The sequence below is a fragment of the Ananas comosus genome, linkage group 2, assembly GCF_001540865.1.
Source record: "Ananas comosus cultivar F153 linkage group 2, ASM154086v1, whole genome shotgun sequence".
Lineage (NCBI taxonomy): Eukaryota > Viridiplantae > Streptophyta > Magnoliopsida > Poales > Bromeliaceae > Ananas > Ananas comosus.
In genome coordinates, this window is record NC_033622.1 from 13,638,574 (window position 1) to 13,664,925 (window position 26,352).

Consider the following 26,352-nt stretch of genomic DNA (forward strand, 5'->3'; position numbering starts at 1 on the left):
TATATATATATATATATATATATATATATATATATCAAATCTAATCCATTTAATTTATTATTCGTTAGTCAGTTCGTATTCGGCTCATTTATTAACAAGTCTAATACGAGCTGAATTTTTTGGCTTTATATTTTAACGAGTCAGCGCGTGTCTGGCTCGTTTATTAAATGAGTCGAACACGAGCCGGTCTGCTTGTGTTCGGCTCGTTGACACCCCTAGGTATATATTTGGGGAAGTAGCGTCGAAGTAAAGAAAAGAATATGTTGTCTCTCCTTCTAGAATTTGCTACGTACATTTTTAATGTGGTCCATGCACGAATTATGTGTTGGAACACTAGAGCTGAGCCTTTTGCAATGTTTCTCATATCAAATTATGAGCCCTGCTGGAATTAATTTATTTGAACATGGTGGGTTAGGTCTAGCTCAACCAGACCCTCAAAAATGAAAGACCTTCTTTAAAAAAATGAAAGAAAAAAAAAGAAAAATATTTGTGAACCAAAATTGCCAAAAGGAAAAAAGAAAATAAATAACACATTAATTAATGAGTCCTTTTTTTGTTCCCGGAACAACCAAGGAAAGAGCACAGCGCATAGCTTAATGTCTACGAGCTACGTACATTTTACACGTAGTTAAATGCATCATAACATTAATTTAAGAAACAAAATAATAAAAATATTCATTTTAATTGAACTTCGTTTCCGTGTATCATGTTAACACACCGGCTTTTTTTTTTTTTGTTTTGTTTTTCCCGTTCTATGTTTGTTTATTAGGCAGCTTTTGTACTTTTAAAACCTGTCCTTGTTTCCTTTTGCTTATGTTTCCAGACATGTGAACAGGAGTTCATGCACAGCAATCAAAAAGTTGTTCACACCCAATAAACAACCAAAAAGGGAAAAAAATAATTGGAAACTGCTTCTTTAATTGCATACACAAAGGACAACACAACACAGTACAAGATATGTAGTGTCATTAAATAATTTATATATATATATATATATATATTGATATAGAAGTTTCGTAACAACCCATACGTCCTTTCCAAGTGTTCATGATCTAATTAACTCCAACCCTAGCTAGCTACACTCTAGGCTACATACTATATTATTCTCTGACACTATTAAGGAAAAAGGTTCAAAGGTAAAAGGACAAGACATGGCATGCAAAACCCTTTTTCCCTCTTCAAGCTATTTATACAAAAAACCAGTAATATTAGTATGTCACTAATCCTTCTCTAAAACCTGAAAGTGGTCAACCAAGGTCCAATGCTAGAGAGAGAGAGAGAGATAAAATGATCTCTCTCTCTCTCTCTCTCTCTCTCTCTCTCTCTATGTTTGTGTGTGTGTGTGTGTGTGTGTGTGTGTGTGTTGTAGTGTCATTAACTTCACATAATAGAGCATGCATTCGGGTTTTCATCACTAAACAAGGTGGTGAGCTGGTCCTCCTGTCTGACTAGTTGGCTAGAGAGTGTTACAGCCTCGACATTCCTCACATACCCAGGTGGTGCCTTCTTGTCATAAGCTGGAGCAGCATAAGGATGGGCCACCAGAGTGTAAGGAATGTAAGGCCAAATCTCAGCCCTTTTCCCTGTAGATTGAGCCTTCTTTAATACCTTGCTGGGCTCAACATAACCTGTCACTGTAACCTTTTGCTGCTTCCTGTTGATCTCCACTGATTGAACTCCTACATTAATTAATTAACAGCCATAAAGATCACAATTATAAGAACACTGCATAATATATATATATGTGGATTTACATATAATACAATGTGAGAGATGATGAAGTGTTGGATTATTATATATATTGTTGTTACCTTTCATGTTGGAGAGTGCGTTTTTGACTTTGAGCTCACAACCCTCACAGTCCATTCTAACCTTGAGCTCCACAGTGTGCAACTGCTTCCGCTTCTTGTAGCTGTGGCCAGTGCCCAACAAGCGAGAGAGGTAGTATATTGTCCCTCCCATGGTGCTTCTTTTGGCTGTACTAGCTTAACGAGAACGGAGAAAATTAAGGAGAAAAGGAAAAGCACTTCTAGATGAAGAAGAAAAGATGGAGGAGCTAGCTTATGCGTGAAGCAGCTTTCGCTAGCTAGGTGGAAAATTACAGGACCACAACCCACCCTTCGCTTTGGATGGGTATGCAAGGTGGAAAAGGCTTCTTTTGAGCTCGATGGGTAGGTGGTGTTGAAAAACAGAAGCAGCTTCTTGGAACTCCAAACTCTAAACAGGAGAAGAGCAACAATAAGAGAGCAATTAACAAGAGTGTAAAAATGGCTTCTCTAGAGAACTATATATATATATATATATGAGATGAGATCACCAAGAGATATTTATACTAAGCTCTTCCTCAGGCTTACTCTTCTTATAAGATATAAGATACCTTCCTCCCCACAAGCTATTATGTATCCTATATTCCCTCTCACTCACTTCTCCCTTTGCTTCACCTCGACCCCTTCTTTTATAGGCGTTCGAGGAGAAGCATGGGCCTTAAGCCAAGGGCCAAGGGTTAATAAAAAAGCAGGTGAGGGAAAAAGAAAAGAAAAAGAGGAGGGGAAACCCAAAAGGAAACAACAGTAGACTCGTGTGTTTTGTGTTGGGACTCTGACCTATGTAAAATTAATAAGAGCAATAATAAAAGGGCGAGGGGTTGTGCATGGTCATGTGGTGTGTTTGTGTGTGCGAGTGGAGAACTCAGTCCTTGAGGTGCAAGAAAGCTTTTGGGAATGGGAACAGTAAAAACTCATGTGTAGAACCCAATGAAAATGACTTGGACCAAGGCCAAGGGACCCTCTTCTTCAGAGAGAGAGAGAGAGAGAGAGAGTTATAAGTTACAAGTTATAAGAGTTAAAGGTGGTGGTGGTGGTCGGTGGTCCACGCATGAAAAGGAGGAGAATTTATTGGATGCACCTAGTGTGTAGTGTGATGTATATCTCACACCTAAAATTCAAGTTTAGAGGTTATGTATTGTAATTCAATTTCGTAAATAGATTTGTAACATTTAAAAGTCATACACATCACATCAATAATTATAAACTTTGGACATCTGTTATTTATGAATATAACAATATTTTTTTATATCTTCAGAAAGTCTTCAATACATGCAATAGGTATTTCACTTCATATATATCCGACTAATTTTGATTTTCGTATTAAATAGTAAAGATATAATGATCAAGCGCAATATTGAAACTTCAAAATAAATGATTGGTGTCCCAAAAACATAAAAATGTTAATACAATATGAAATTATTTGATTGTTGCTACACACACACACAAATGCTACAGAGAAAACCACACACACACACACACAAATGCTACAGAGAAAACCACACACACACACACATGCTACAGAGAAAACTTAATTTCTTCTATACTATTGATTTTAGAACTAACAATAAACATGACTTAGTAATACTGTGTAAAGCTGCTTTTTAAACCTTAATAACATATTTCATATTAATTAATGTTGTATATCACATTTACAAAGTGGTGCACAGTGCACCAGGTGCCCAAATGAATACCAAGGAACTGGGCTTCCCCTGGACCCTTCATCCTACCAACTCCAACCATGTTTCGAGTGCCACGTGGCAGTGAGGGACCAATCAAGCTGCGCCACCTGTAACAGAGTGGTTCAGTTCTTAAGCTGCGCTTACTTGTAGCTGTGTGATTGGAAAATATATATATATGTATATATATTTCCCCAGGAGTTTCCCTTTCGAAGGACTTAAAAAATGAAATGAGTGATTAGGGTTTGATTGGAGGTTGGTTTGTTCGTGTAGAACACCTCAAAGTGTTATTTCTTCCTGTGGTCTCCCTTACAGGTGGCTACTTAGTTACCTCTTCAAGTATACTTCAATCATTTATGTTTGAAACATGTGGCATGCAATTGAAGAGCCTGTTGATGACTTTTTCTTATATTAGCAATTAAAGAGTTGATGGTATAATTAATCCATGGCTTCAATTATTGAGGGGATTAATTGGATCATGTCATCCATATGTCTTAATTATCTTTAATTGTGTGTCTTCCTCTTTGGATCTCCTAATCAACGGATTAAATTAACAAAATATTAGTGTGGAATTATTGATGATTAAAATATTTTCTTTTTGGTAACTTAGGCATTTAGAATAATTAATTTTTGTTCTATTTTTTAATATGCTCATAAACCACATCACTCATGTATAGACTAGTGAGTTCGAATTTTGTGAGGCTCTTAGCTATTCTTATTTAATTTTTCACATTTTAATTTAATTTGACTCTTCTTTTATATCAAAATATATGCTGTGCATTTGTTGGACGTTGCCAAAAAGTGTCTTGCATTAAATAGGCTATCAAAGCACAAGTTATACGTAGCATCAAAATTTATACGCCCGTACCAAACATAAAAGCTTTACATAACTTTGCAATCGAAATTTGCTGTACCTTTCCTGACAACAACAAAACTAAGGAACAAAGTGAACTTTTTTCAGATAAAGGCACCAAGCCTTTCCCTTCGTTCATTTTTCATTTAAAATATAATAAAATTAAAAATATAAAATAATTAAATTTTAAAATTTAAGATATTAATCATTAAGCTCTCAACTAACTACAGTTGATACAGGTCGGTAAAAAATAAGTTGTACATAGTGTACTAAGCTTTTCAAAATCATTTGCGTTAATATTACAACTACAGTGAGAAAAAAGGTAGATTAAAGAATTTGGCCTTCAATCAATCATGAAGCAATAGAATAAAAGAAAGAAGACAAATGTAGCATGCCATGTAAACAAATAATACTAGGTGTTATATTTAGTTTTCCAAAAGAGAAATTAGATCTTTTGACTGTAGAAGGAGAAACAAAGTCAAACTGTAATAACTTGTACAACATAATATATATTATGTATTTTTTTTTGTATACAATTATCATATACTGTTAGATATTGTTTGGTTCGAGAATAAGAGAGAATAAGTTCTTGTTCCTTTTTTTGTTCTCAAATATTATGTTTGGCATTCGAAAATAGTATTTCTTAAATTTTTGGAATAAGTTGGTATGAGGTTGAAATTGTTTTTTCTGGAACAAGCTTGTTCCCAGGTGGGAACAAGGTTATTTAAAGTTTAAATTTAATTTTAATTATATTATTAAATTATTAATTAATCTAATTAATATATTTAAATTATTATTTATTGTTTAAATAATAAAATAATTAATTTATTTATTATTTATAATTAATTATTAATAATTTAATATATTTATATATAAACTAATATTTATATCGATCAATCATTAATATTTCTATTAATCTAATTAATTTTTTTACTAGTTATCTAACTAAAATAATTTACTAACTAATTAAAAAGTTAAATTATTTTTTATAATTAATTAATTAATTAATATATTTTTATTACCTTATATACAATATTCATAGCTAATAAATTTATTATTTTATTAAATATTTTTAAGTAATATTTTGATATTAATTAATTAGATACAATAATTTTAATTTAAAAGTTATAACTCTTATTCCTTTTATTCCAATATAATCATCCAAACACTATTTAACTTATTTCTAGAAACAACCCAATTTTCATCAAAACGCAAAATTGGTCTAGTTCCTATTTATATCTGAACTTATATCTATCTCCGGAATAAGTAGATTTTACTTATACCCGAATCAAACACAGTCTTAGAGATCTTTAATCAATTATAACTTTCCGAAAGGTGAAGAGCAAAGGCAGAAGAAGCAAGAAAGGTAGCATCTAGCTCAATGGCTAGAGAATATATAATGCTACCATCTTTTTTCCTTTTCTTTTTGGGGGGGCTTTGACTTAGTCCTTTTTTTTTTGGTTTGAACCCCTTGTAGAAAGATATTGCCTAAGATGCCACAGCTTGCATCTACTCCAAGCCTTTGTTCTCCTTTTCACTATGAAAACTTAGCCAATAAGGAAAAGAATTGCACCATCAAATTAAAGTTGTAAATTTCCAATTTACTACGTAAAAAGATTTGCATCTACTCCAAGCCTTTTGTTCCTTGTAGCTACTCAAAACCTAGCCACCAAGTAAACAGAAAAAAAAAAAAAAAAAAGGGTATCACTTTAGTTCTATTTTAGCTGTTGGAAAAGAATAAAAAAAGAGTTTCTTTATCAACCCCCTAATACACTGAATGCTAAAGTAAAAGGTTCTAAATTTTTCGTCGTCTTCGCATCTACAGTAGTGTTTTAGTTTTCGCGGTCGGAATGGTTTCGTCGGTCGTTCTCCGACTTTTATATCACTGTACTTCATTCAAAAATCATGAAAAATCTATGACTAATTAATTTAATCAGATGCAACAGAGAATTAAGGCAGTGTTTGGATCGGAGATAAGGGGAGGGATAACCCTTTATCCCCTTTATACCCAAACGCAAATTTTTTACTCGAGAATAGTAATTCTCGGTTACCTAAAATAACTTAGTATAACTATCCCCACCAACACCTCCATTTTCTATATATAACTACATACTATTTTTCTTATTCCATATTAGCTATCCAAACGCTATTTTTCTTTTTCTCAGGAACAACCAAATTTTCATCCAAACGTTATTTTTCTTATCTCCATACTTATACATATCCCTATAATAGCTAGTTCTTGCTTTTATCTGAACCAAACGCTACCTAAGAATACAATGTCCTTTGCTGAAGACAAACGGGTAATGACCGACTTTGGTATCACTATTCACTCTAAAATCACGAAAATCTATGGCTAAATTCAATCAGATGCAGCAGATAATTAAGATGCAGCAGATAATTTAGCTGAAGACAAAGTGATATCAATTTTGTTTCTTTAAAATAACAGCTAAACTATTTGTCATCACTTGTGTCACTATAGATGCTGGTGATCTCTTAGTGAGAACAAACAAAAGTTGCAGTAACCAGCAAGTATTTTATAAAGGTCCATATTGTAAGGGACAGGTGAAAATGTACGCGCACCTTAAACTAAGGGTGCGTTTGGTTCGCATTATGAAAGATTACTAGAAATAAAAGATATCCGAGAATCTTATTCATATTCATCCTATTACTAAGAATGTGGAATTCCTGTGTTTGATTCGCACGGTAATATTAATTAGCCATGTTATTTAATATTGCAAAAAATATACAATTTATTTATTTATTTATTTAATTAATTTTAGATAATGTTGCCAAAAATTTCAACATCTTTTTAAAAAAAAGGGAGAGAGAGTATAAGTTAGAGAGAGAAAGCATAATTAAAAAAATAGAAAGAAAAATATAATCGAAATTAGAGGGAGTGAGAGAGTTGAAATTTTAGAAAGAGAGAGAGAAAGCTTAGTTTAGAGAGAGAAAAAAAAGTTGAATTTTAGAGAGAAAAATAAGTTTAGAGAGAGATATAAGGTTAGAGTGTAAAGAAAAATAATATCAATTAGCCGGCGGGTAGGAAGAAAGAAAGAGATTAGACATATTATGATTACCCCAATCCATTAATATGAGGATACCCGCCCTCCCTCAAGGGAATGAGATTAGTACTTTGGGGTGAATCTTATTCCCAAGTGAATCCAATATTACCAACTAGATTACTTAGTGCGTTTAGCCAAATACCGTCATATTTTTTTATTCCCATTAAATTACTAGGAATCTTTAAAAGATAGCGCGAACCAAACGCACCCTAAAGGTAATTCGGAAACTTGGCACAAAACTACTTTTTTTGAACTTAATCACCCAAGTGAGAACTTTTTCTGATTTAAACAACTTCCGTACGATTTAATATATTTCCAATTAAAAATTACATAACATAATCCTTCACTTTATGCAAAAATCATAGTTAAAGGAGTTCAAATGCTGAAAGATAAAGAAATAAAGCATTAGAGGTTTTGTTTTCAAATTACGCATCCCCTTATAAAAGATATTCTGAGGAGTTGTAATGCTCTTCGTTCAACAAGTAGTTTCAATCTCAAATATGGAATCATCTTTCAAATTATGAAGTGGGTAGGGGTGGTTTGAATGCAATTAATGCTTATTGTTTGTTTTCTGCAAGAGTAATAGGAAATATTTGCTGCATTCATCAATTAAAATAGGAAAAACTTCAAAAACTCCCCGTGATTTCACACTTTTTTATTTTAGTATCCTGTGGTTTAAAATGTATCAAATTAGTACCCTGTGGTTTCTCACTTTATCACTTTAGTATCTTATGATTTAAAGTGTATCAAGTTAGTACCCTGTGGTTTTGCACTTTATCACCCTAGTACCCTGTGGTTTCACATTTTATCACTTTAGTACCCTATGGTTTAAAAAACCACAGGGTACTAACTTGATACAAAATTAAAACCACAGGATACTAAGGTGATAAAGTGCAAAACCACAGAATACTAACTTGATACACTTTAAACCACAGGGTACTAAAGTGATAAAGTGAGAAACCACAGGGTACTAACTTGATACATTTTAAACCACAGGGTACTAAAGTGAAAAAATTGAAACCACAAGGGAGGTTTTTAAAGTTTTCCCATTAAAATATGAAGCAACCATTTACACTGTTGGTTACCATGCTAGATACGAAAATAAATTGAAGCCTCTCTGAAAAGGACCAAGAGTTCGAGTTAGTGTACCAAATAATGTCTTTGTCTATTAGCACAGTTGTGTAAACACACTCCTCATTATGTGGGATCAACAGGCAGAAAGAATGAGTTAAGAAACATTAACCATAAAAAATAATAATAATAATAAAAAGGGAGGTTATAAGAACAAAGTATAGATTGAAAGAATAGGGGAGACAAGGCACAAAGTTAGAACTTAGAACAAGGACCTCATACCAAACACAGGGCATTTAAGAACCAATTATTGAGCACCCAATGTGCAACTTCACCCAGTTTAAGCACATAAATGAAATAGAGAGAGAGAGACTATGATACATAGGGAGGTGGGCATGTGGGGGTCCTCAAAACCTCATATATTCTCTCATTCCATGACCTACCACTATGAAAGTGAATCTTATTTTACTCAAAAAGGGTAGAGAGATTTCAACAGACATTGAAAGCATAAATCTAATGGACTGAGAATGGTGGTAGCTCCTCTTTTGTAAAGGAGATATGGTGCATCATGTGAGAGAGAGGAGGTTGGTGGTGGTGGGCTCACCCCACGCTAATCATGCCTATGCAAAGTCATTTGCTACCACTCCAGTTACGATCAACTTTGATCGACCAGTTGGTAAGAGCACTTTTCTCTGTATGAAATATCATCCAAATACTGATAACACTACACACCTTTTGTGTTTAAGAAAGTAGGGGGTTTGGAAAAGTTATGAGGAGAGATACAGGACTGGGAAGAACTCTAGAGGGTCACTAACAAACCCCTTTTAAGAGAACAATGATTTAAAACGTAGACACTAGAAATTGATGTTGGATGCAGACAACGAAGAGCTGAGATTTGTAAAGAGTGGATTAAGCTAAAAGAGATCTCAAGAACAAAAATAGCAAAAAATTAAAGAAAGTGGAGTTGATCGTACAATTTTTGGAAGCAATGTTTTGGTAACCCACACTTGCTGTATTTCGAAAAAAATCAAATGTCGCTCATAGGTTCAATCAAACTCGTTCATGCATTATTATAGCTAGTTACTCAAATGCGCCTGCGCCATTCCAAAGTTCACTTACGAGAATCCATAATAAATTTTCCCAACAATACAAACGGTATAATTTATGAGAATCTGCATAAAATCGCATAAACAAAACATTATTCAGGTTATGTTAACCTTATACGGACGCATAAAGACTCGTGAACCTGGGGCCCATACGAAAATTCTCTGCTCGTCTCCAACTTAAATTTGAACTTCAGAAAGAGAACATGTTGTTATCCATCATGATTTGAAAGTTTAATAAACTATAAGCATATATCTTCACCACAATAAAAGAGACTGGTACGGAACTCTCTTAGTAGATGTGACAGGGCTAGAAAGAAGATCAAAAGTAAAAAAAAAAAAGAAAAAAGAAAAAAAAAAAAGATTAGTAGACACCTGCCAGATTACATCCAATAATGACAAAAGGAGCCCACTGGATGAAGAGAAAAACAAAAAAAAAGCCCTCTTAAAGAAAAACCTGGGATTTACAGCACTATTTATATAGGGGAACTATTTAACTTAGACAATTTATCCGACAAAAATGACGGCAAATTGAGTCAGTAGCAGAAACAAACAGAAATGGGAAACCACCTTTGAAGGCGAAGCTGCTGACGAGTCCATAGTGTTGGGCGCCTTCCCTGCTACCGCAGGGGCAACAGCATGTCCGTTGGGGTTGCTCTGCTGCTCATTTGTCGGCAAAGGGTTTTCGGGTCGGTTATGGGGTGGGGTTGTTACAGGGATGCTAGTGTCAATATCACGACCTGTGTTTAACATACAAATTGATAAGCCATAGCACATTATGTAGTCAATGCACTTCATGAGGTAGGCATTAGGGTACAAGTTATTCCAGTAATAGCCAATTAATATGTTAATCAAAGATAATCGAAGAACGCTACACAGAATGCGGTCTAATTCCAAAATAGGCAGTTTAAATCATTGCAGGAGCAGTACCGAATAGCTTGCAAACTGACATGAATGAGGTGAACGGGATAACTTACAATCGGATCGTGACCATCCCAGCTTCGAATTTTCTCTATCAAAGACCATATGATGTCCCGTCATAAAATTCTCTGCATTCACAATTGAGTTCTAAATTATACAGGAGCAAACATAATAAAAGACTAGGAAAAGAAGTGATATGATTAGGATAGTGCGGGGAGCTCACGCCCAATAGTTGCCAGATTTTCTTCTGATGAATTTACAGCTAAGCAAAATCCAGTAAGCTCCCCCTGCAAAATCCAGTAGCCTACTGAATTATTTAAGGCTAATATTAAGACAGTCCGGATATCAGCGAAGCATAGATTCACAACAATTAGAAGGTTTGATTACAAAATTTTATCATTCTTACAATCATTAGATCTTCAGAAATCTTACAAGAAATGACAGATCCTCTTATATGATGATATCCTCCTATAGGATGATCATCTAATAGCAAACAACAGAAGATTTGGGCATATAATAACTTATTTAACAACTTAAACTTATAAAATGATTAATAATAGTGTCCAAGTAGAAGACAAACTTTTGATATGTGTACTTTCCTACAACAGAAGAAGATAAAATGTATGGCATACCTCTTTGCCATTGATAAGAAAAAGGGGATTGGTAACCACGAAGCTCTTGTTCACAGCAAACATAAGCGCCACAGTTGGTATATCGGGCAATTCAAGAGGACTGCAGAAATAGAAGCAACAGAGGTAAAACCACTAAGATAACACACAGCAAATGTTCCTTTGAATGATTGAAAGGTTTACCTGGCTTTGTAGCAGTACTCCCACGGATATCCAAGAAAGGCATACCTCGAATAGTTAACTTGCCTGTCAAACTACAAAAATTAAAGATAAGCCGATGTCTACATTCACACACGGGAAAAGGCGGGAAAGAATTCTCAGGGACTAAAAGAAGTACCTCCAGGGTGACTCTCTTGTAGGCATCATTTGGAAGATATGTGAATGACGACCCACTATCAACAAGTGCTTGCATGCTTGTCTCTCCAACACACTTAGCACCGATACAAAATCTCTCCACCTCAACGATATAAGTAATGCTGAACCATACAAAAGACAACAATTAGGGCGTGTTTGGTTCGAAGTCGGAATCGGAATCGGAATCCAAATAAGCTGGATCGGAATCGGAATCGGAATCGGAATCGGAATCGGAATCACTCATTATCTAATTCTGCTTGGTTCATTACCTGAATCGGAATCGGAATAAATCATTCCTATTGTCGGTATTTGGTTCAGATAGATATAAAAACGTAATCAATTTAATATACTAACTTTATCTTTATAATATATTAGCTTAAATTCAAATTAAAAATTAAATATTAAAAATTTACATCAAAATTTTGAAATAATATCAAAATTTTAAATCTATTTTTTTAAAAAAAATTAAACTTCGAAGTTGAGTGGATAATTCAAAATATGAAACTAAATTTTGATTTATTCAAATTCAAACATAAAATTACAATTTAAATTTTAATTTGAATCCATAAATTTAATTTAAGTTTTAAATAAAATTTGAATAAAACTGTATATAAATTAAAATTTAATTTAAATTCAAATTCATAAGTTAGATTCGAAATACTTGATTAAATTTTAATTTTTAATNATATTTAATTTCTAAATTTAAACTCATATTTTAATTAAAAAATTTAAAAAAATTAATTTAATCCGAATAAATATCCATTCCATCCGGATTCAACTTCCTAGGCCGGATTGGAAAAAGAGGTGATTGGGAGATTCCCATTCCACTCAGGAATCGGAATCGGAATGGGACTCCTGCGTACCAAACACCCACAAACAGATTTGTCCATTCCGATTCCGATTCCAAGGTAAAAAAAAAGCGAACCAAACATGCCCTTAAGAGTTTGCAGGAAGGATTATACAGAACATTCATGCATGACGAGATAAATTAAGCATTACTGCAGCATATCAGGTGAAGACTTTAAAACAGCCTTGAATTAACTGATGTTGTTTAAGATCATGCTACAAAGTATATGCTAATCAACAGCATAAAGCAGGAGATATCCTGACAAAGTTATCGGTACCTAGAAAGTAGAAAGATTAATTGAATAGAAAAGTTGATAAAATTCTTAAAAATGGGAAAAACACAAAAAAGGAGCAAACATGTACGTCCTTAAATATAAGGCGATCAACACGTATCATAATGGCAGTCCATCAACACAAGAAATTGCATTTTCCAAAGCACTTACTATTTTCCATTCGCAGGAACAAAAGGAGTAGATTGTTGTGTAGAGACACCTTGGTCCCCAAAGAAGATTCTTCCAGAATCATCCTCCTGAAAGCACATTGAAAAAGAATCCCGTACCAATCCAGCCCATGCAAGGAAGCTTGGAACCGATATATCCCCAAATCCCAAACCAAGAAGCCCGTCTGGAGCAACTCCATCCAAATAATCACCACTTTGCCTCCTTCCGCAGCTGCAACCAACATTTGTATGATTTTCAATACAGGACTCGTATAAGAAAATATCTGACGGTATACTATAGACTCACCCTATGATAACTGAAGCTTGTACTGATGTTCGGCCATCACTGGAAGCCAAGTATAGTGTATCCTCGACTAGCAACCCTGAACTCGATGTATTTTCTGAATAGTAGTTTATATTATACGGGCAAGGTTGCTTTGGGCTTTTACAGCTTGGGCCTAGTTGACACAGTTTGTGGCTGCATGGAAGATGTCTGCTAGTTCTTGATTCAGCTGGGCTGTACATGCGGAGATCTTTATCCTGCATAATAGATGCTCCATATACCAGGGAGCACCTGCCAATCAATCATCGGAAATAAGTGATAAAACTGCTGTGAAATGTTAGCAGAACACCCTCCTCTTTTTCTGTTTAGGGTTAAACTTATCACGTGAATGCACTAATCCAGACAGCACGCAACCAGATTTGATTTGACTAGAATGATAAAATTTAATGAAAATATGCACGCATAGAAAGATAAACGGCCAGCATGAATTAAATTCCGTACATACACATGCTGTAACACAGAATCCCGCAACCTGCATACAAAAGATAGATGACCATACCAGCAAATATGCACGCACAATACCCATGATTATGAACAACAACATGCATGCTTACAAGCACAAATGTTATGTGGAATGATTACCGACAATACTAATAGAGAGCTAGAGCAGCAAAATTGAGCATACCAAACTACTATGATAGCCAGACAAAGGAGCACACTGAATGCAATCACAGGGGACCCAAAGCAGGTCACTTCCAGCATCCAATGCAACAAGAAAGGACACATTGGGTGTCCCAATATCAATCCATGTGTAGTGTAACCTGTCCATATGAACGTCACGTGTAAGAGTTAGGTTGACGATTCTCATGTTGCTCAGAAAAAAAATAAAAGATACCATCATCATCAGTACTAAACACATGCTTAGCATTTGGCAACAGATAAAACGATCAAATATAGATGTTCATTGCACATAGAGATATGTAAAATAAGTGAAACCATAAATAACAAATTATACAACCAGACAAGATAATGAGTAAATAGCTTAGATAACTGGTGTAATATAATATTAGATGACACAGATCTAATGATACTTTGGCATTATTAGGGAAAAGAATAGTACAAAATGCGCATCCGCTATGATAACACCAGCAGTAAAGACAACCTAACTCTGCTTATTAATTGCAGAAACTGTCAAAAATGAGAACTCCCCTATTTTGCCTCATCAGACATTACTAGTAAGAGTTTGGCACGGCTCCAGAAACAGCTTCCCTAATTGAAACTTGCCTACAAAAATAAAATAAATAAAATAAATTCAAAGCTTTTCTCACTTGAGTGGGAAACAGAAACAAGTTTCTAGAGGCCCAAAAGGCAGAATCTCCAATTTAAATATATTGCTCTCCTGGCCGCAATGGTGAACTGTTAAAGATGCTGCAAAATAGAGCTTTTTTTACTTAAAAGACACTACTGAACAACACTTCTAAACAGCTCTATCCAAGCCAAATTGGCCCATAGAAAGCACAAATGCTGTGAAAACTAACCCCAATCCATCCCAGCACAAAATACAGCAAAATCTCACAGAAATTTCCCAAACCAATTACACAAGACAAATTAACTCAGGAAAAGGAGGTGCTTTTCCCCTACATAACAGTACCACATTGTCCCTCTCTCTCCCCCGCCCCCCCCTCTTTATTACTTCATTAATTACCATACAAGTGCAATACAACAAATATAATATAATAAGAATTAAAATGCATAGGACAAACAAGCCAAGGCAATAAAGGGATCGAATCGACGCACCATCCGAAGTCGTTCCCAAGCGAAAAGGTTTGACTCCCCTCCGAAGGGTACAGCATCTGGTATCGGCCCCCGAGGCGCCGCTTCTGCCGCGCGAGGTCGCTCCTCGCCAAGACCTCGAAGTACTCCGCGCTCCTCCGGATCGGCCACCTCCCTCCTCCCGGAGACGACGCCGCCGCGGCGCGTGCCTCGTCTGAGAACCGGTGTACCAATCTTGAGGAGAAGGTGAGCGAACGCGAGCACCACGGGAGCGCGCTCAGCGCCACGACCATGGCGAGGAAGGAGAACGGCGCCATGGAAAACCTCAGATCCAAAGTGCGGGGCGAGTGGGAGGCTCCGATCTACGACTGCGGGAGCCGGCGAGCGCCGTGTGAGCCGTTGTTGGCGGAGATCGTAGGCGACGGAGACAGGACCCTTGAACGGAGCGGAGGGGAGAGGAAAGCTCTAAGGTTAGGGTTTTAGGGGCGAGAGGGGAAGAGGGCGCGGGGGAGAGATCTAGGGCTTCGTTCGAAGTCTTAGTGGGTCGGTAGGCTTTGAGCGCAGTGCGCAGAGCGAGTGTGAGAGCGCTTTTCTTTTGTTTCTTTCCCCACACACACTCTCTCTCTCTCTCTCTCTCTCTCTCTCTCTCTGGGACTCGGCGATAACACGAAAAAAAAAAAAAGCGTATTGAGTTTTACGCACAAGCCCCCCTCAACGTCAATATTTGCAGAGAGCTCCATTACGCTGTTTTTAAACAACAGGGGCGGCCGATGTTATTGCGATGCCAACGGCGACGTGTCGACTGTCGAGAGTACTACAACCTCTAGAAGAGGGCAAGGTCGAATAGAAGAGAATAAGAGGGCTTTTCTGTAATAGAAGGGGAACTGGCCCCGAGAGCTAATCGGATCCGCTTATGGCGGTGGTCCCCACTCTTTGGACGAACCAGATTGTCTGGTCAAAGTCAGGGTCTCGTTGGACGCGTCACTTTGTACCCAGGGGTGGTGGGACTGGTAGCGGCGTGGTTGCTCTCCCCAGGAGGGGGGAGAGAGAGGGGAAGAGGGTGGTGGTGGAATGAGGATGGATGGACACGTGGTTGGTCCCGAGTCGGGAGGTGGGGTTTGTCCGCTCGCTTACTGCACCGTCTTTTCGCATCCCCGGGTGGGTGCCGGGTGTCGCTTTACCGGTTTACCACTTTCGGTTACGCCAGCTGCAGTGAGTGGCTATTCTCACGCTCTCCCTGTCGTCACAGTTTCTTTTATTACAGTATACGAGCAATTACTCCAAAACAACAAACATAAATTCTCCCTAAACTACAGAACACATAAGCTTAATTAGTTGTAAATTAGACTAGATTTACATAAAAAGGAGGGGGGGAAATATGAACAGTAAAGGGTGTCGACTTATATTTCCAACGAGTACGGTCAATTGGAAACAATCGAATTCAAAACAATGTTAAAAATGACACATCCAAACTGGGCCAGAAGCGCCGCAGATTGCGATATACACACACAGCAAAATTTTATTAGCTCGACACTCAAGAGCCGTTAATTTACAGTATGCTCAGTCGACAAACAGAGAGGTAAATTGAGAAGTTATCGTAACAAAAGAGTACCTGCTATATGCGCCTGGAATTGATATAGAGCCAAATCCCCTGCTGTAGAAGTAAATTAGAACTAAGAGAAAGTAATAGATGTGGCGTATGATTGAAGAAGGGCGAGAGTTTGCTCGGCTATCGCCCGACTCCTCGCCCGCATCACCCACTCAACTATGACTTCCGAGGCTTCGCTTCCGTGCACCCCTTCTTCCAATGCCTCCGCTGCCTCCGCCAATTTCCCATCCGACAGAAAGTTCTCCACTCTCGCGATGACCGACTCAATGCCGTCTCCAAGCTGATCCTCTTTCATCTGAAAATTCATGTGAGGAATTTGAATTAAAAGTAGGATCCAACTTTTGCTTGTTTTCCACTGGCAGCCTGCCTAATGGAAATGACAAACGACACAGCCTGTAAGACAAATTGTGGATCTGCTTCACTTCATTTACCTTAATGGAAGAAGCTACGTGAGCTACGGCATGAGCTAGGATGCCGCCGCCGCCAGCCGGTATGAGGCTAAAATGCCTAAGAGTTCCTTTCAAGGAGTTGAACTGCAAACATACAACTCACAATGAAACAGTACTTGAGAAAGATGTTAAAAAACTGCTGTTTATAACAAGAAACATGAAAGCTAAAATAATGCGGCCAACATGGACTCACTGAAAAAAAATGTAAACCTATTTATCATTGTTATCACTGTATTAAGTTCGGGAAAATAGAAGGCATGCTAACCCATCATCAACATGGCCAACAACTTGCCTTTTGATTCAGCTTCATTTGAGTGTCTGTTCCATTGTCCAGTACTTGTTCTGGTAGGGTTGAAAGTGCAAGTTCTAGCAGCGAATCTTTATCGATACCTTCAAGAGACTTGCGCAAGGAATCTACCTCTGTTCGAACTGGTAGCCCTTTCGACAGAGCTTCTTCCAGGGCAAGTGTTCCCTGCAAGATCCAAATACAGAGGGCATTTCTATTAATAGCGTAACTCCCAAATTAGTAACATGTGTATAAAGCTACGAGACACTTTTGGGTCGAGTTAGCGAGCACAAGTGATGTACAACCCACCAAGGCAAGCTTGTGAACGGAATGGCTCTGGCGGGCTTCTTCAGATCTTGCATAAAATGCCATGCACAAGGCATTGATCTAGAAAATGATACAAACCAAGGAATCATCAAAGAACTATCTCGAATAATGGCAATTCCAGATATAAACTAGCAGGAGATGCTTGCTCACATATGGTAATAATGGAGAAAAGTACATATTAAGGTGGGACAACATATTTCATACATTAAGATTGGCTTCGGCAATCCTCTCAATCTGGGCTGCTTTCTCCTTTGCGATAGCTCCAGATAGTTCAGCTTTCGCCAACTCCTGAACTTTCTCAAGCTGCTCTGCAGTTTCCTCCTCCTGAAAGCAGGATATGACAGAAATTAATTATTTAAGTGCGGCGGCTAGCATAGAGGGCCTAAGGAACAGATGTTAGCAGAAGCTAGAAACACTAACCTTACGTTTCAGTTCCTCTCGAAGATTTTGTTCTGCTTTTTCTTGAAGTGTCTTAATGGCAGTGGCTGTCTTCACCTTCTCTTTCTTCAACTCCTGAATAAACCGGTGATAAGGACTCTACCATAAGGTATAGATACTTGATCATTAAAGTCGTGTGTTGCAGTATTTCTAACCTAACAGCAATAAGAGCACTACAGCTTCGCTACAAAATTATCACATGAAAGTTACAAGTAAATGATTGTCTTCATTCATGCATTTGGCTTAATTATCACATGAAAGTTACAAGTAAATGATTGTCTTCATTCATGCATTTGGCTTAATTATGCTCAAGACTTAAAGTGCTCCACAGCTTGAAAGTTGAAATATACCGAAAGGATTCCCACCATAAGGAGATTAACTAAAATGAAGAATCATCCATTAACACTGGACACATACACAGATGACTTTGTAAACATGCATGTAAAACCCATTGTACAATCTTATAATCCATTTACACCGAACATTCATCGCAGTAACTAATAAACTATTCATCAAAAGTATTCATCCAGCAAGCAAATCAACAGAAGCATCCCAAAGAAAATACAACTAACGTAGTAAAACTTGCGCACTTGATGGAAGTTTATTTGCACATAGAATAAAACAAAATGAGTTCTAAATCTATTAATTAAAGCAAACCAGAAGAACAGAAATGAAGCTCAGACTATAAACATATTGCTACCACACTGGGTAAAGCGATACTACTACTGTTGCAGATATAAGTAAACTTAAACTGGGTGCTAGACAAGTTTAACAAAACAACCATACGTTCAGTATAATCAACACAATAAAATTAATGAAAACATTTAAAAACTCAAAATGTCAAAATAAATTAGCTTATCACAATTTTCATGTATGACAGAAACCTTCTCCAAAATGGCGACCTCTTCAGCAAACATAAGTTCCCTGGCCCTTGCGTCCTTCAGTTCCTTTTCATATTTCTCCTAAGGCAAAACGAAAAAAAAGGAATATGAGTAGCTTGATGCGTGCTTATAACGACTATTTCCTCTCTAGCATATGTGGTAATTACTAGGGCTGAAAAAATAAAAAATGCATGCATAAAGACAAAGAAGTTAAATGGAAGATGGATATTAAGTTACACAACAGAGCAAACCTTCAACATCCTTTTCTCTTCAGAAAACTTGTAAGCATCTGATTCAGCTTGCTTTCTTTCAGCAGCATGAATAGCATCTATAAGATCAAGTAGTATTCTCCCATCATCAGATAATTTTTCGTCAACTGGAGTTTCCTTATTAGCAACTAAAGCCTACATTATCCAACATAAAGAATGCAAAAGTTAGTCGAAAAATAAAATATTTAATATTTAGCTAGTATTGGGGGGGAAGAAAAAAGACATAGACATGGCTTTGCCAAGTTCTTGCCATCAAATAACCTCTTTATTACTAGAAAATGCTGCTACAGCATCAGCACCCTCGCCTTTAATCGAAATTTCAGGCTTCCCCTCATCATGTAGAGAGTATGACTCAGAGAGGGACTTAGGTGCTACTGTTTCAGCATCTAGCTGATCCTGCAAAAAAGAATTAGATCGATCTTTCAGATAGCAAATTGCAAAATAACACTGTTCTTCCAAACCAAGAAATGATGATCTCTTATCCCACAAGTAAACTAAGTAGCATTTTCTAAATACAGGAACTTAATTTGAACCCAAATGAAATCGCATGCCATTGCTCCCTCAAATTGATAGACTAGATTAATTTCAAGTTACATATCTTATTTCACTATACTTTTCTTCTTTTTCTTTATCTCATTTTGCTCTTTTCTTCACTTAAGGTATTCAACTAACATCAATGATCTAAACGTTAGCATTCTATGATTGGGGCTATTTTGCATTAATTCATAATACAAGGAAACTCAGAGGCATAATAGCTGTCAAGTATCATTCAATATCATCGTGAGATACATTATAAGTAGGAAAACATCTTCTTGCAGTAGGCCACGGTCGAAATCTGCGTATTACATGACTCGTCTACAATGCATGAAATTAGAGAAATAGAAAACTATGCCGCATGAACTGGTTATGCCACTACAAAATAACCAAAGAAAAGAGAATCATGAGAGCATATATCTAAATGAGAATCAAGAACTACATAAGCTCGTACCTTCGGCAATTCCGTATGCTTATCATGATGAGAAGCAGCTTCCAGCACACCAGATTCTCCTGTAACAATAATTGATCCGTCAATTCCTTCGCTTTCATTAGAGATTCCAGGGATCGCCTTTTCTTCCACATACAGTTCTTTGCTATCTAAGTTCGGGTTGCTTTCAGATAACAGATTAGAAACACTTGTTTGATCATCTGGGACTTGAACAGTCTCCTGAGGAAGGGTTTCCGGTTCTTTTTCTTGGGCAGGTGCAGACTCCTCCTGTGGAGGCGGTATCTCCGAAACAACTTCCTCGTTGACCTCAAGATCCTTAGGAAGATGCAACTCATTGTAAACCTCCACAGTTTCTGTTTCCGGCTCCAGTGCGCTTTGTTTTCCATCGACCGTAACACCATCTTGCCGAGCAGCATTTTCCAGATTCTCCGGCATTTTGATAACATTTTGTTCGGCAGTGCCGACAGTAGACTTTCCGTCCTTAACCTTAAGGTCTATAAAGCCAGCTTGGTAAGCCGCCATTGCGGCAGCACCGACAACTACACTACCGAGAACAATCTTCGACATACTGTTTCTCGCATTAGGAGTTTCTTCCACGGGGACAGTTTTTTGAGACGGATTCTGTTTAGGAGCATTCGAGAACTCGTTTCTTGACGTTCGTAGGAACGGCATCTGCTTCGTCATGAAGAAGATCATTTATTACTACCATTGAACTGGTTAAAATAAAATAGGCCATTTCTCGACAATAATATAAAAGAATATAAGGAAATTAGGGCATAATCTTTTGTCATCTACCGAGGAATCAAGAATTAAAACCAAAGCTACAAAACTGAGAAACTGATGAGGAATGAGTACACGCCTGAGCCGTGACCGGCCGAGGGATCCTCCGAAGGGACCGGCCCGAGGAGAGATCGCGAATGCACCTGCAACAACAGCGAAAGATGATAACAGTAACAACAACGATCGAACTATGCATATAAATGCCTAGAGAAAGGAATAGAGGTGAACGAAGAGACGAGGAGAGGAATCATATATGAAACCCTAATAGGCACCTGGCGAACATGGCGAAGAGCTAAGGAGTGAACGGATGTTTCCTGCTTGAGGGAACGGAGAGGAGGAGAGGGGACGATGCGAGAGGGTCGATCGCTTCTCCTCGCCTTGATTCGCGACCGATCCTCGGCGCAGGAGTTGGGACCAAAAACCTCTTCGAGCGAGGAAAAAGAAAGGGTCGGCCCATCAACTAATCTGCACCGGATGGGCCGGCCCATTAAGATAAATGGTCTCTCATTGAATTACTGGACCAATACATGTCCCAGAGTTGACACCAATAACCCAATAATTTGGACGGTGATGGATCAATGGATCAAATTTTGTCAGAAGCTAAAACCTCCTCCTTTGGTTTTTTTTTTTTTAAATAGACCTCTTTATCGATACATAAATATCGAATAAATTGCAGGTAATATACATCATCTGCCTACATGCTCTGCCACACAGTAACTTTTGATGTAACATTATGACCACAGATAAATCGGTACCAAAATACTAGTTCTTTGAGATTGGTAGAAAACATGAAGCAAGCCAACTGACTTAAAACTGGTTTTGTGCAACCGGAAAAGGTGCGGTCAATTCAAAAGGCCATCAATACAAGTTTTGGTGAAAGGTTAGTTTCTGATATGATTCTGAAATCAAGTTAGGATTGCAGCAGCTGCATTGCTTGTGTTATCTCAGATCATAGAAAGCTGGCAAATTTACCAGCTCTTACAAGTGATGAAGAATTCTGATTCAGTTTTGAAGCTGAATATGCTTCTGTAACACCTTTTCCTTCGGTATCAGGGCGTTCTTCGGTCTTTCCATTGAGCTAATCCTGCATATAATTCAAAAGGATTCCCAAATCCAGTATACTTCCAGATTACAACAGATCGCTTTTAACAAATCAAAACTACAGAGCACAACAGAAGAGAAGAAAACCATCACTTTATCATTGTATCTGAGGATGGTAGAATCCCATGCCGGGCGGTTGCAGCGGCCTAAAACTGGGCATAGCAGGCTGCTGAAGAGCACTGAACTGTGGCCCATGTTGGTTCATTGGCATTAGCTGCTGAGTGACCGGCATCTGTTGCTGATTCACCCCCAGTGGCTGGGGTGGTGGTGGCGGCACCGGCGGCTGCTGAATTAATGTTGCAGGCCTTGCAAGGCCCATCATCCCGGGAGGCGGCAGAGGAGGCGGCGGTGGCGGCAGAGTTAAGGTATTGTAAGTGTACGGCATGCCGATTAAAACCCCTCCTGGTTGCTGCATAAACTGCTGTGCTGGAGATGGGAAGAGATTGAACTGACTTTGTGGCTGATGTAGGGTCGAAGAAACAACCACCGGCTGGACAGGAACAAAGGAAGTGGAGGCAGAATTTGAAAGTTGTAAGGTCTTTTCTTGTATTTTTGTTTTGCTTTCTGAAGGGGCATCGGGGACCGAGTTAGATGAATTGGTGGAAGGAGCCAGGCTAGCATTCTTGGCTTCCTCAGCGGCAAAGGAGGAGAGGACTGACGTCATGATCTGCTGGGAGTGCATGGACGCTGCAAGACGGTCAGCAACCTCAGCAGCGGTAGCCAAAGCTGCCTTCTTCTTAGATGGCCGATCCACCGATGAGGGCCCGTTTGCATGTTGTTTGGCTGCTTCAGATGAAGAGGGCGTCTTTGTCGAAGTCACTGTTGGTTCATTGTTGAGCCGCCTTCGCATGTTAGCGGTTTCACCTATCATTCCCTGAGCCAGCTGTCATGATTACAATATTACAAGTAAGACATATTCCGTCGTCGGAGTGCTTAGTCCTCCCATTAGGGGGAAAAGTACTAAAAAACTGCTGTTTGGATGCATGAGTTTACGGTTCAGCACATCTCCTATGTTGTACTCAAGGGGCATGTTATAATAAATTGATGGAAGCATGAAAAGAAGACAATAACCGCATAGAGTACACATCATTTAAATCATTTCTCAGAATATGAGAAATCATCTCATAGTTGAAATACAGTGCCCTGAAAATTCACGATTATGACTATGTAATGGAGTAACATGAAACTCATAGGTACCAATTACAAAAGAAAATCCACATATGTTACAAGATATCACCAAACAACTTGTTCTAACATCCAAACATGCACTATAGAGGTTTAATATGCATCGTACCTGTAATTGAGTCCGAACCTTCTCCAGTTCAGATTCCTGAAAAACTTAACCTTGTGAAAAACCAGCCAACCAATTCTATAAAAAAAATATAAATATACAAGTTCTCATGGAAAACCCTGATGTTGTATTCGTCTGCATGGACGGACTCAAAATCTGCAACAAGCACTGTGATAAAGAATATAAAAGTAACAAAGTGAAACCTGTTCATGTAACGCTTCCTTCAACTGAGAAACAAGGGAAGCTCTATTTGCTTCAACTACTTTAAGCTTTTCTAAGCACTGTTTCAAAACAGCCTCCTCTTCCTGTAACTCATTTGCCAACGTCTCCCTGCGAGGGTCCCCAACTAAAAACCGGATAATGCATTCAGAATATGCCAACCATTTTGAAATGAAATATCCAGCATACACATAACAGCCTTTAGGAATGAGGAAAAGCATATAATGAATAACAACTGATAACTAATCAAATCACCTTGACTACAGGCAGTGTCAACGTCTTTCGCCATCTTCTCAACACGGCGGACAGCGGCCTTGCATTTGTCTAAGTCCACGGCCTCATTGGTGTGTTCATTTTGAACAGTGTGGAATGCAGATACTATTTTCTCCGGTGTTCCTCCAATAGACAGTTTCTGGTTGAAGAACGGTAATTCATTTAATCAATCCTTAAACAAAAGTTGGCAGATATAAGCTTTAAAAAAGTGAAAGAAGGTGATGTTAGAGAATGGTAAGCTTACAGTTCTTATAGAACGTGAATCTTTTCTAACAATTTTCACAGAACTACGTGAGCGTTTCTTGTTCAATTCCAATGTAGGTAATGGTTCATTTCCAAGCATCAAATCATTAAGGCCCCGAGCACGTGAACCAAAAACTCTTCTCTCTTCCCATATGTTGACCTACAATATTCCACAAGCTGGTCCGATATAAATATCTGATAAGAAGAGTTTCTCAATTTTCACTCATCATGTACAACAGAGCTTAAACATAAAAAATGCCACAAACAATGATTCTTGACCATCTTACTGCAGATGTTAACATTCCCTTCAATTCCATTACTACAATCTCAATGGTCAAACACAAGTAGCTTCTGAAAAAATTTCTTGAGATTGGATACATTAGCTAGCAATGATGCAAAGAATATCACACTAAAACATAAACAATTTGTAAATTTTACGGCCATCACAACGACCATCTTTAGTTAAGAATCAGCCATATTTGCTAGGAAATGAATAACAGTGGTGCCAAGAACACTTGCTGTAATCAGATAAACATTCATGGTACGCACCAATCGAGATACTACATTTTTGCCGTGATCATCACCATTATCAACGACATCCTTAAGTGCAGCTGGAAGAACCTTCCAAAATTCACCCACGAATTCTGTACCATTACGCTTGCTATTCTGTAATATGTCATTGGCAAGATATAAATAGGGAATCTTCCGCTCCTTTTCGGAACTATGGAATTGTTTATCCCATGTTTTAACAACCTGTTCCGCATTCTTTCGGTGAAAAATACACCAATGCGACAAAGCTATTCACAAAATAGGAGTTAGGGTCCATCTTAGTAACAACATGCAAACATAATTAGGCTAAGAAGACACCAGCGCACAATCTGTCGGGACATACGATACTTTTATTACATTATTTCTTTTCGCAGGAAAGCCCCAAAAAGAGACTTTTGTCTCATTCTTAAAACTACAATTTTATTTCATTCTTGAAACTAGACTATGGTTACTTAAGCCAAAAATTGCATCTAATCATGCTTAATGTATGATAACATACCAAAAATTAGGTTTTGAATTCTAATATAATAACCGAGAATACTCAAAACATCATAACAATATGCAAATAAAAGAAGAAAAAAAAAAAGAGCAAAAGGATACTCTCGATGCATTGCTGAGTGCTATTGAGCTTGGAGAGCTTATCCGCAAGTATCTGCTCGCTGAAAACGCTATTCATCCCAACTCAAAGCGTAACAAGCACCCTTTCCTTGAGCTCCACAAAGATATCTCCCTCGACGCTCCGCGGCGACAGTAGCAACTTCTCAAGATAACTACAAGAATCGATTTTTAAGCCCTAAAATCGAGCGATTAGATCGAATTATCTCGATTATCATCAAAGATGGTCTTGGAAACTAAATTCGACGCGGGAAATGCGACAACGAAGAAAACCCTAGAAGCGAATGGATGAGAAGCGAACCTGGATGCTCTCTTCCGCGCTGGCGATGCCGCGGCGAGATCTCAAAGCCCTAGAAATGGGATCGCGGGAAAGAGGACCACAGCTAGGGTTTTCGACGTTCCGAGCGTTCCAATCTTTTAAATTTTTCGATTCGATCGAAACTTCCCCTCTTTTCTTTTCTTCTTTTTTTTTTTTTTTTTTTTTTTTTTTTTTTTTTTTTTTACCCATCCCAAATTGTAAGAGGGTATGTGGGCCACGAGTCTCATAGAAAACAGCCCGTTGGGCTTCTTTCTAATTGCGGTTATACAATCCGAACCGTTGATTCGTTAGACGTCATCAACTCCCTTTTCTATTTTTTCTTTGTTTTTATATTCCTTTTTTTTTTCTGTCCGTTGGATTCCCAAATTTCAAACTGGACTATAAATTAGCATTCGAACTTCATAATTTAACATCATCAAAAGTTTTTAAAATTATTTTTTTAAAACCATTCATGTGGAAAACTCAATGTAAATTTTTAGATAGTTTATTAAAATAATTGAATTTTAGGTCGTTACAGTTCAAATGGTGTAATTGAAACAAGTTCCACTTCCACCTCCACTCCATCATTTGAAACGAACTCGTATCATTAGAGATGATCTAGTCACCCATTTAGGAATTCATTTTTTTTATCAACCAATTTATGGGGAGCTCGACCTTTCTCCAAACCCCTAACTCAAGGTAAATGCTGCAACAACATGTTAGGTTAATTAAGTATCAAACGCAGCATGACAGTTAATTGCTTTAAATTCGCGCACGGATTAGTGCGTAACAAAAATTGTTACTTCACCAGAAAACACACCAAATAGTGGAAGAAGTGCATTCCCGAAGATGCTTCGACATCAACTGATTTCATAATTTGTAGGCAGAGAAACGGAACACGCA

At 37.7% G+C, this 26,352-nt stretch overlaps 4 protein-coding genes across 17 annotated transcripts; all 4 read right to left on the reverse strand.

Annotated features, from left to right (window-relative positions):
- On the reverse strand, positions 899–2,478 carry LOC109724056 (heavy metal-associated isoprenylated plant protein 23-like). Of its 9 annotated transcripts, none has more exons than XM_020252727.1 (4): positions 2,355–2,478; positions 2,118–2,217; positions 1,812–1,976; positions 899–1,679 (listed from the first exon to the last, which is right to left on the reverse strand). In XM_020252727.1, exons 3-4 carry the CDS (start codon positions 1,960–1,962, stop codon positions 1,381–1,383), a joined length of 450 nt encoding a protein of 149 aa, XP_020108316.1. In that variant the 5' UTR covers positions 1,963–1,976; positions 2,118–2,217; positions 2,355–2,478; the 3' UTR covers positions 899–1,380. The 9 variants fall into 9 exon arrangements, with proteins under 9 accessions (XP_020108316.1, XP_020108308.1, XP_020108300.1 ...); XM_020252719.1 differs by having other exon boundaries at positions 1,812–1,981; XM_020252711.1 differs by having other exon boundaries at positions 1,812–1,985.
- Positions 9,758–16,076, reverse strand: LOC109705726 (aspartic proteinase-like protein 1). 5 transcript variants are annotated; one of them, XM_020226497.1, is made up of 10 exons: positions 14,861–16,068; positions 13,749–13,884; positions 13,088–13,320; positions 12,785–13,012; positions 11,479–11,617; positions 11,325–11,395; positions 11,145–11,244; positions 10,736–10,799; positions 10,569–10,640; positions 9,758–10,331 (listed from the first exon to the last, which is right to left on the reverse strand). In XM_020226497.1, the coding sequence occupies exons 1-10, from the start codon at positions 15,151–15,153 to the stop codon at positions 10,099–10,101; spliced, it is 1,569 nt and encodes a 522-aa protein (XP_020082086.1). In that variant the 5' UTR covers positions 15,154–16,068; the 3' UTR covers positions 9,758–10,098. The 5 variants fall into 5 exon arrangements, 4 of the variants coding, with proteins under 4 accessions (XP_020082086.1, XP_020082101.1, XP_020082096.1 ...); XM_020226512.1 differs by having other exon boundaries at positions 13,088–13,354; positions 14,861–14,992; XM_020226507.1 differs by having other exon boundaries at positions 13,749–14,347; positions 14,861–14,980.
- On the reverse strand, positions 16,216–21,420 carry LOC109705710 (MICOS complex subunit MIC60). Its single transcript, XM_020226463.1, has 12 exons — positions 21,133–21,420; positions 20,940–21,003; positions 20,084–20,752; positions 19,357–19,491; positions 19,078–19,230; positions 18,830–18,907; positions 17,928–18,020; positions 17,712–17,831; positions 17,490–17,567; positions 17,187–17,366; positions 16,877–16,978; positions 16,216–16,740 (listed from the first exon to the last, which is right to left on the reverse strand). Exons 1-12 carry the CDS (start codon positions 21,141–21,143, stop codon positions 16,510–16,512), a joined length of 1,914 nt encoding a protein of 637 aa, XP_020082052.1. The 5' UTR covers positions 21,144–21,420; the 3' UTR covers positions 16,216–16,509.
- On the reverse strand, positions 21,846–25,615 carry LOC109705715 (CID domain-containing protein 1). Of its 2 annotated transcripts, none has more exons than XM_020226484.1 (8): positions 25,453–25,615; positions 25,137–25,306; positions 24,537–24,784; positions 23,989–24,147; positions 23,727–23,883; positions 23,456–23,598; positions 23,256–23,291; positions 21,846–22,844 (listed from the first exon to the last, which is right to left on the reverse strand). In XM_020226484.1, the coding sequence occupies exons 2-8, from the start codon at positions 25,210–25,212 to the stop codon at positions 22,059–22,061; spliced, it is 1,605 nt and encodes a 534-aa protein (XP_020082073.1). In that variant the 5' UTR covers positions 25,213–25,306; positions 25,453–25,615; the 3' UTR covers positions 21,846–22,058. The 2 variants fall into 2 exon arrangements, with proteins under 2 accessions (XP_020082073.1, XP_020082065.1); XM_020226476.1 differs by having other exon boundaries at positions 25,137–25,329.

Excerpts from the sequence above, each read along its gene's own strand:
- LOC109705710 (XM_020226463.1), bottom strand. Across the intron at positions 18,908-19,077 it reads AAGAGAAAAGGATGTTGAAG|GAGAAATATGAAAAGGAACT; the intron begins GTTTGCTCTGTT and ends GTTTTGCCTTAG. Across the intron at positions 17,367-17,489 it reads CCGTTCACAAGCTTGCCTTG|GGAACACTTGCCCTGGAAGA; the intron begins GTGGGTTGTACA and ends TGGATCTTGCAG.
- LOC109705715 (XM_020226484.1), bottom strand. The coding sequence starts at position 25,212 with ATGAATAGCGTTTTCAGCGAGCAGATACTTGCGGATAAGCTCTCCAAG. Across the intron at positions 24,785-25,136 it reads CACTCAGCAATGCATCGAGA|CTTTGTCGCATTGGTGTATT; the intron begins GTATCCTTTTGC and ends TTTTGTGAATAG. Across the intron at positions 23,884-23,988 it reads ATTCACGTTCTATAAGAACT|AAACTGTCTATTGGAGGAAC; the intron begins GTAAGCTTACCA and ends TTCTTCAACCAG.
- LOC109724056 (XM_020252727.1), bottom strand. The coding sequence starts at position 1,962 with ATGGGAGGGACAATATACTACCTCTCTCGCTTGTTGGGCACTGGCCAC. Across the intron at positions 1,680-1,811 it reads CGCACTCTCCAACATGAAAG|GAGTTCAATCAGTGGAGATC; the intron begins GTAACAACAATA and ends TAATTAATGTAG.
- LOC109705726 (XM_020226497.1), bottom strand. The coding sequence starts at position 15,153 with ATGGCGCCGTTCTCCTTCCTCGCCATGGTCGTGGCGCTGAGCGCGCTC. Across the intron at positions 11,245-11,324 it reads GAGTACTGCTACAAAGCCAG|TCCTCTTGAATTGCCCGATA; the intron begins GTAAACCTTTCA and ends CTATTTCTGCAG. Across the intron at positions 10,332-10,568 it reads GGGATGGTCACGATCCGATT|GTCGTGATATTGACACTAGC; the intron begins GTAAGTTATCCC and ends TGTTAAACACAG.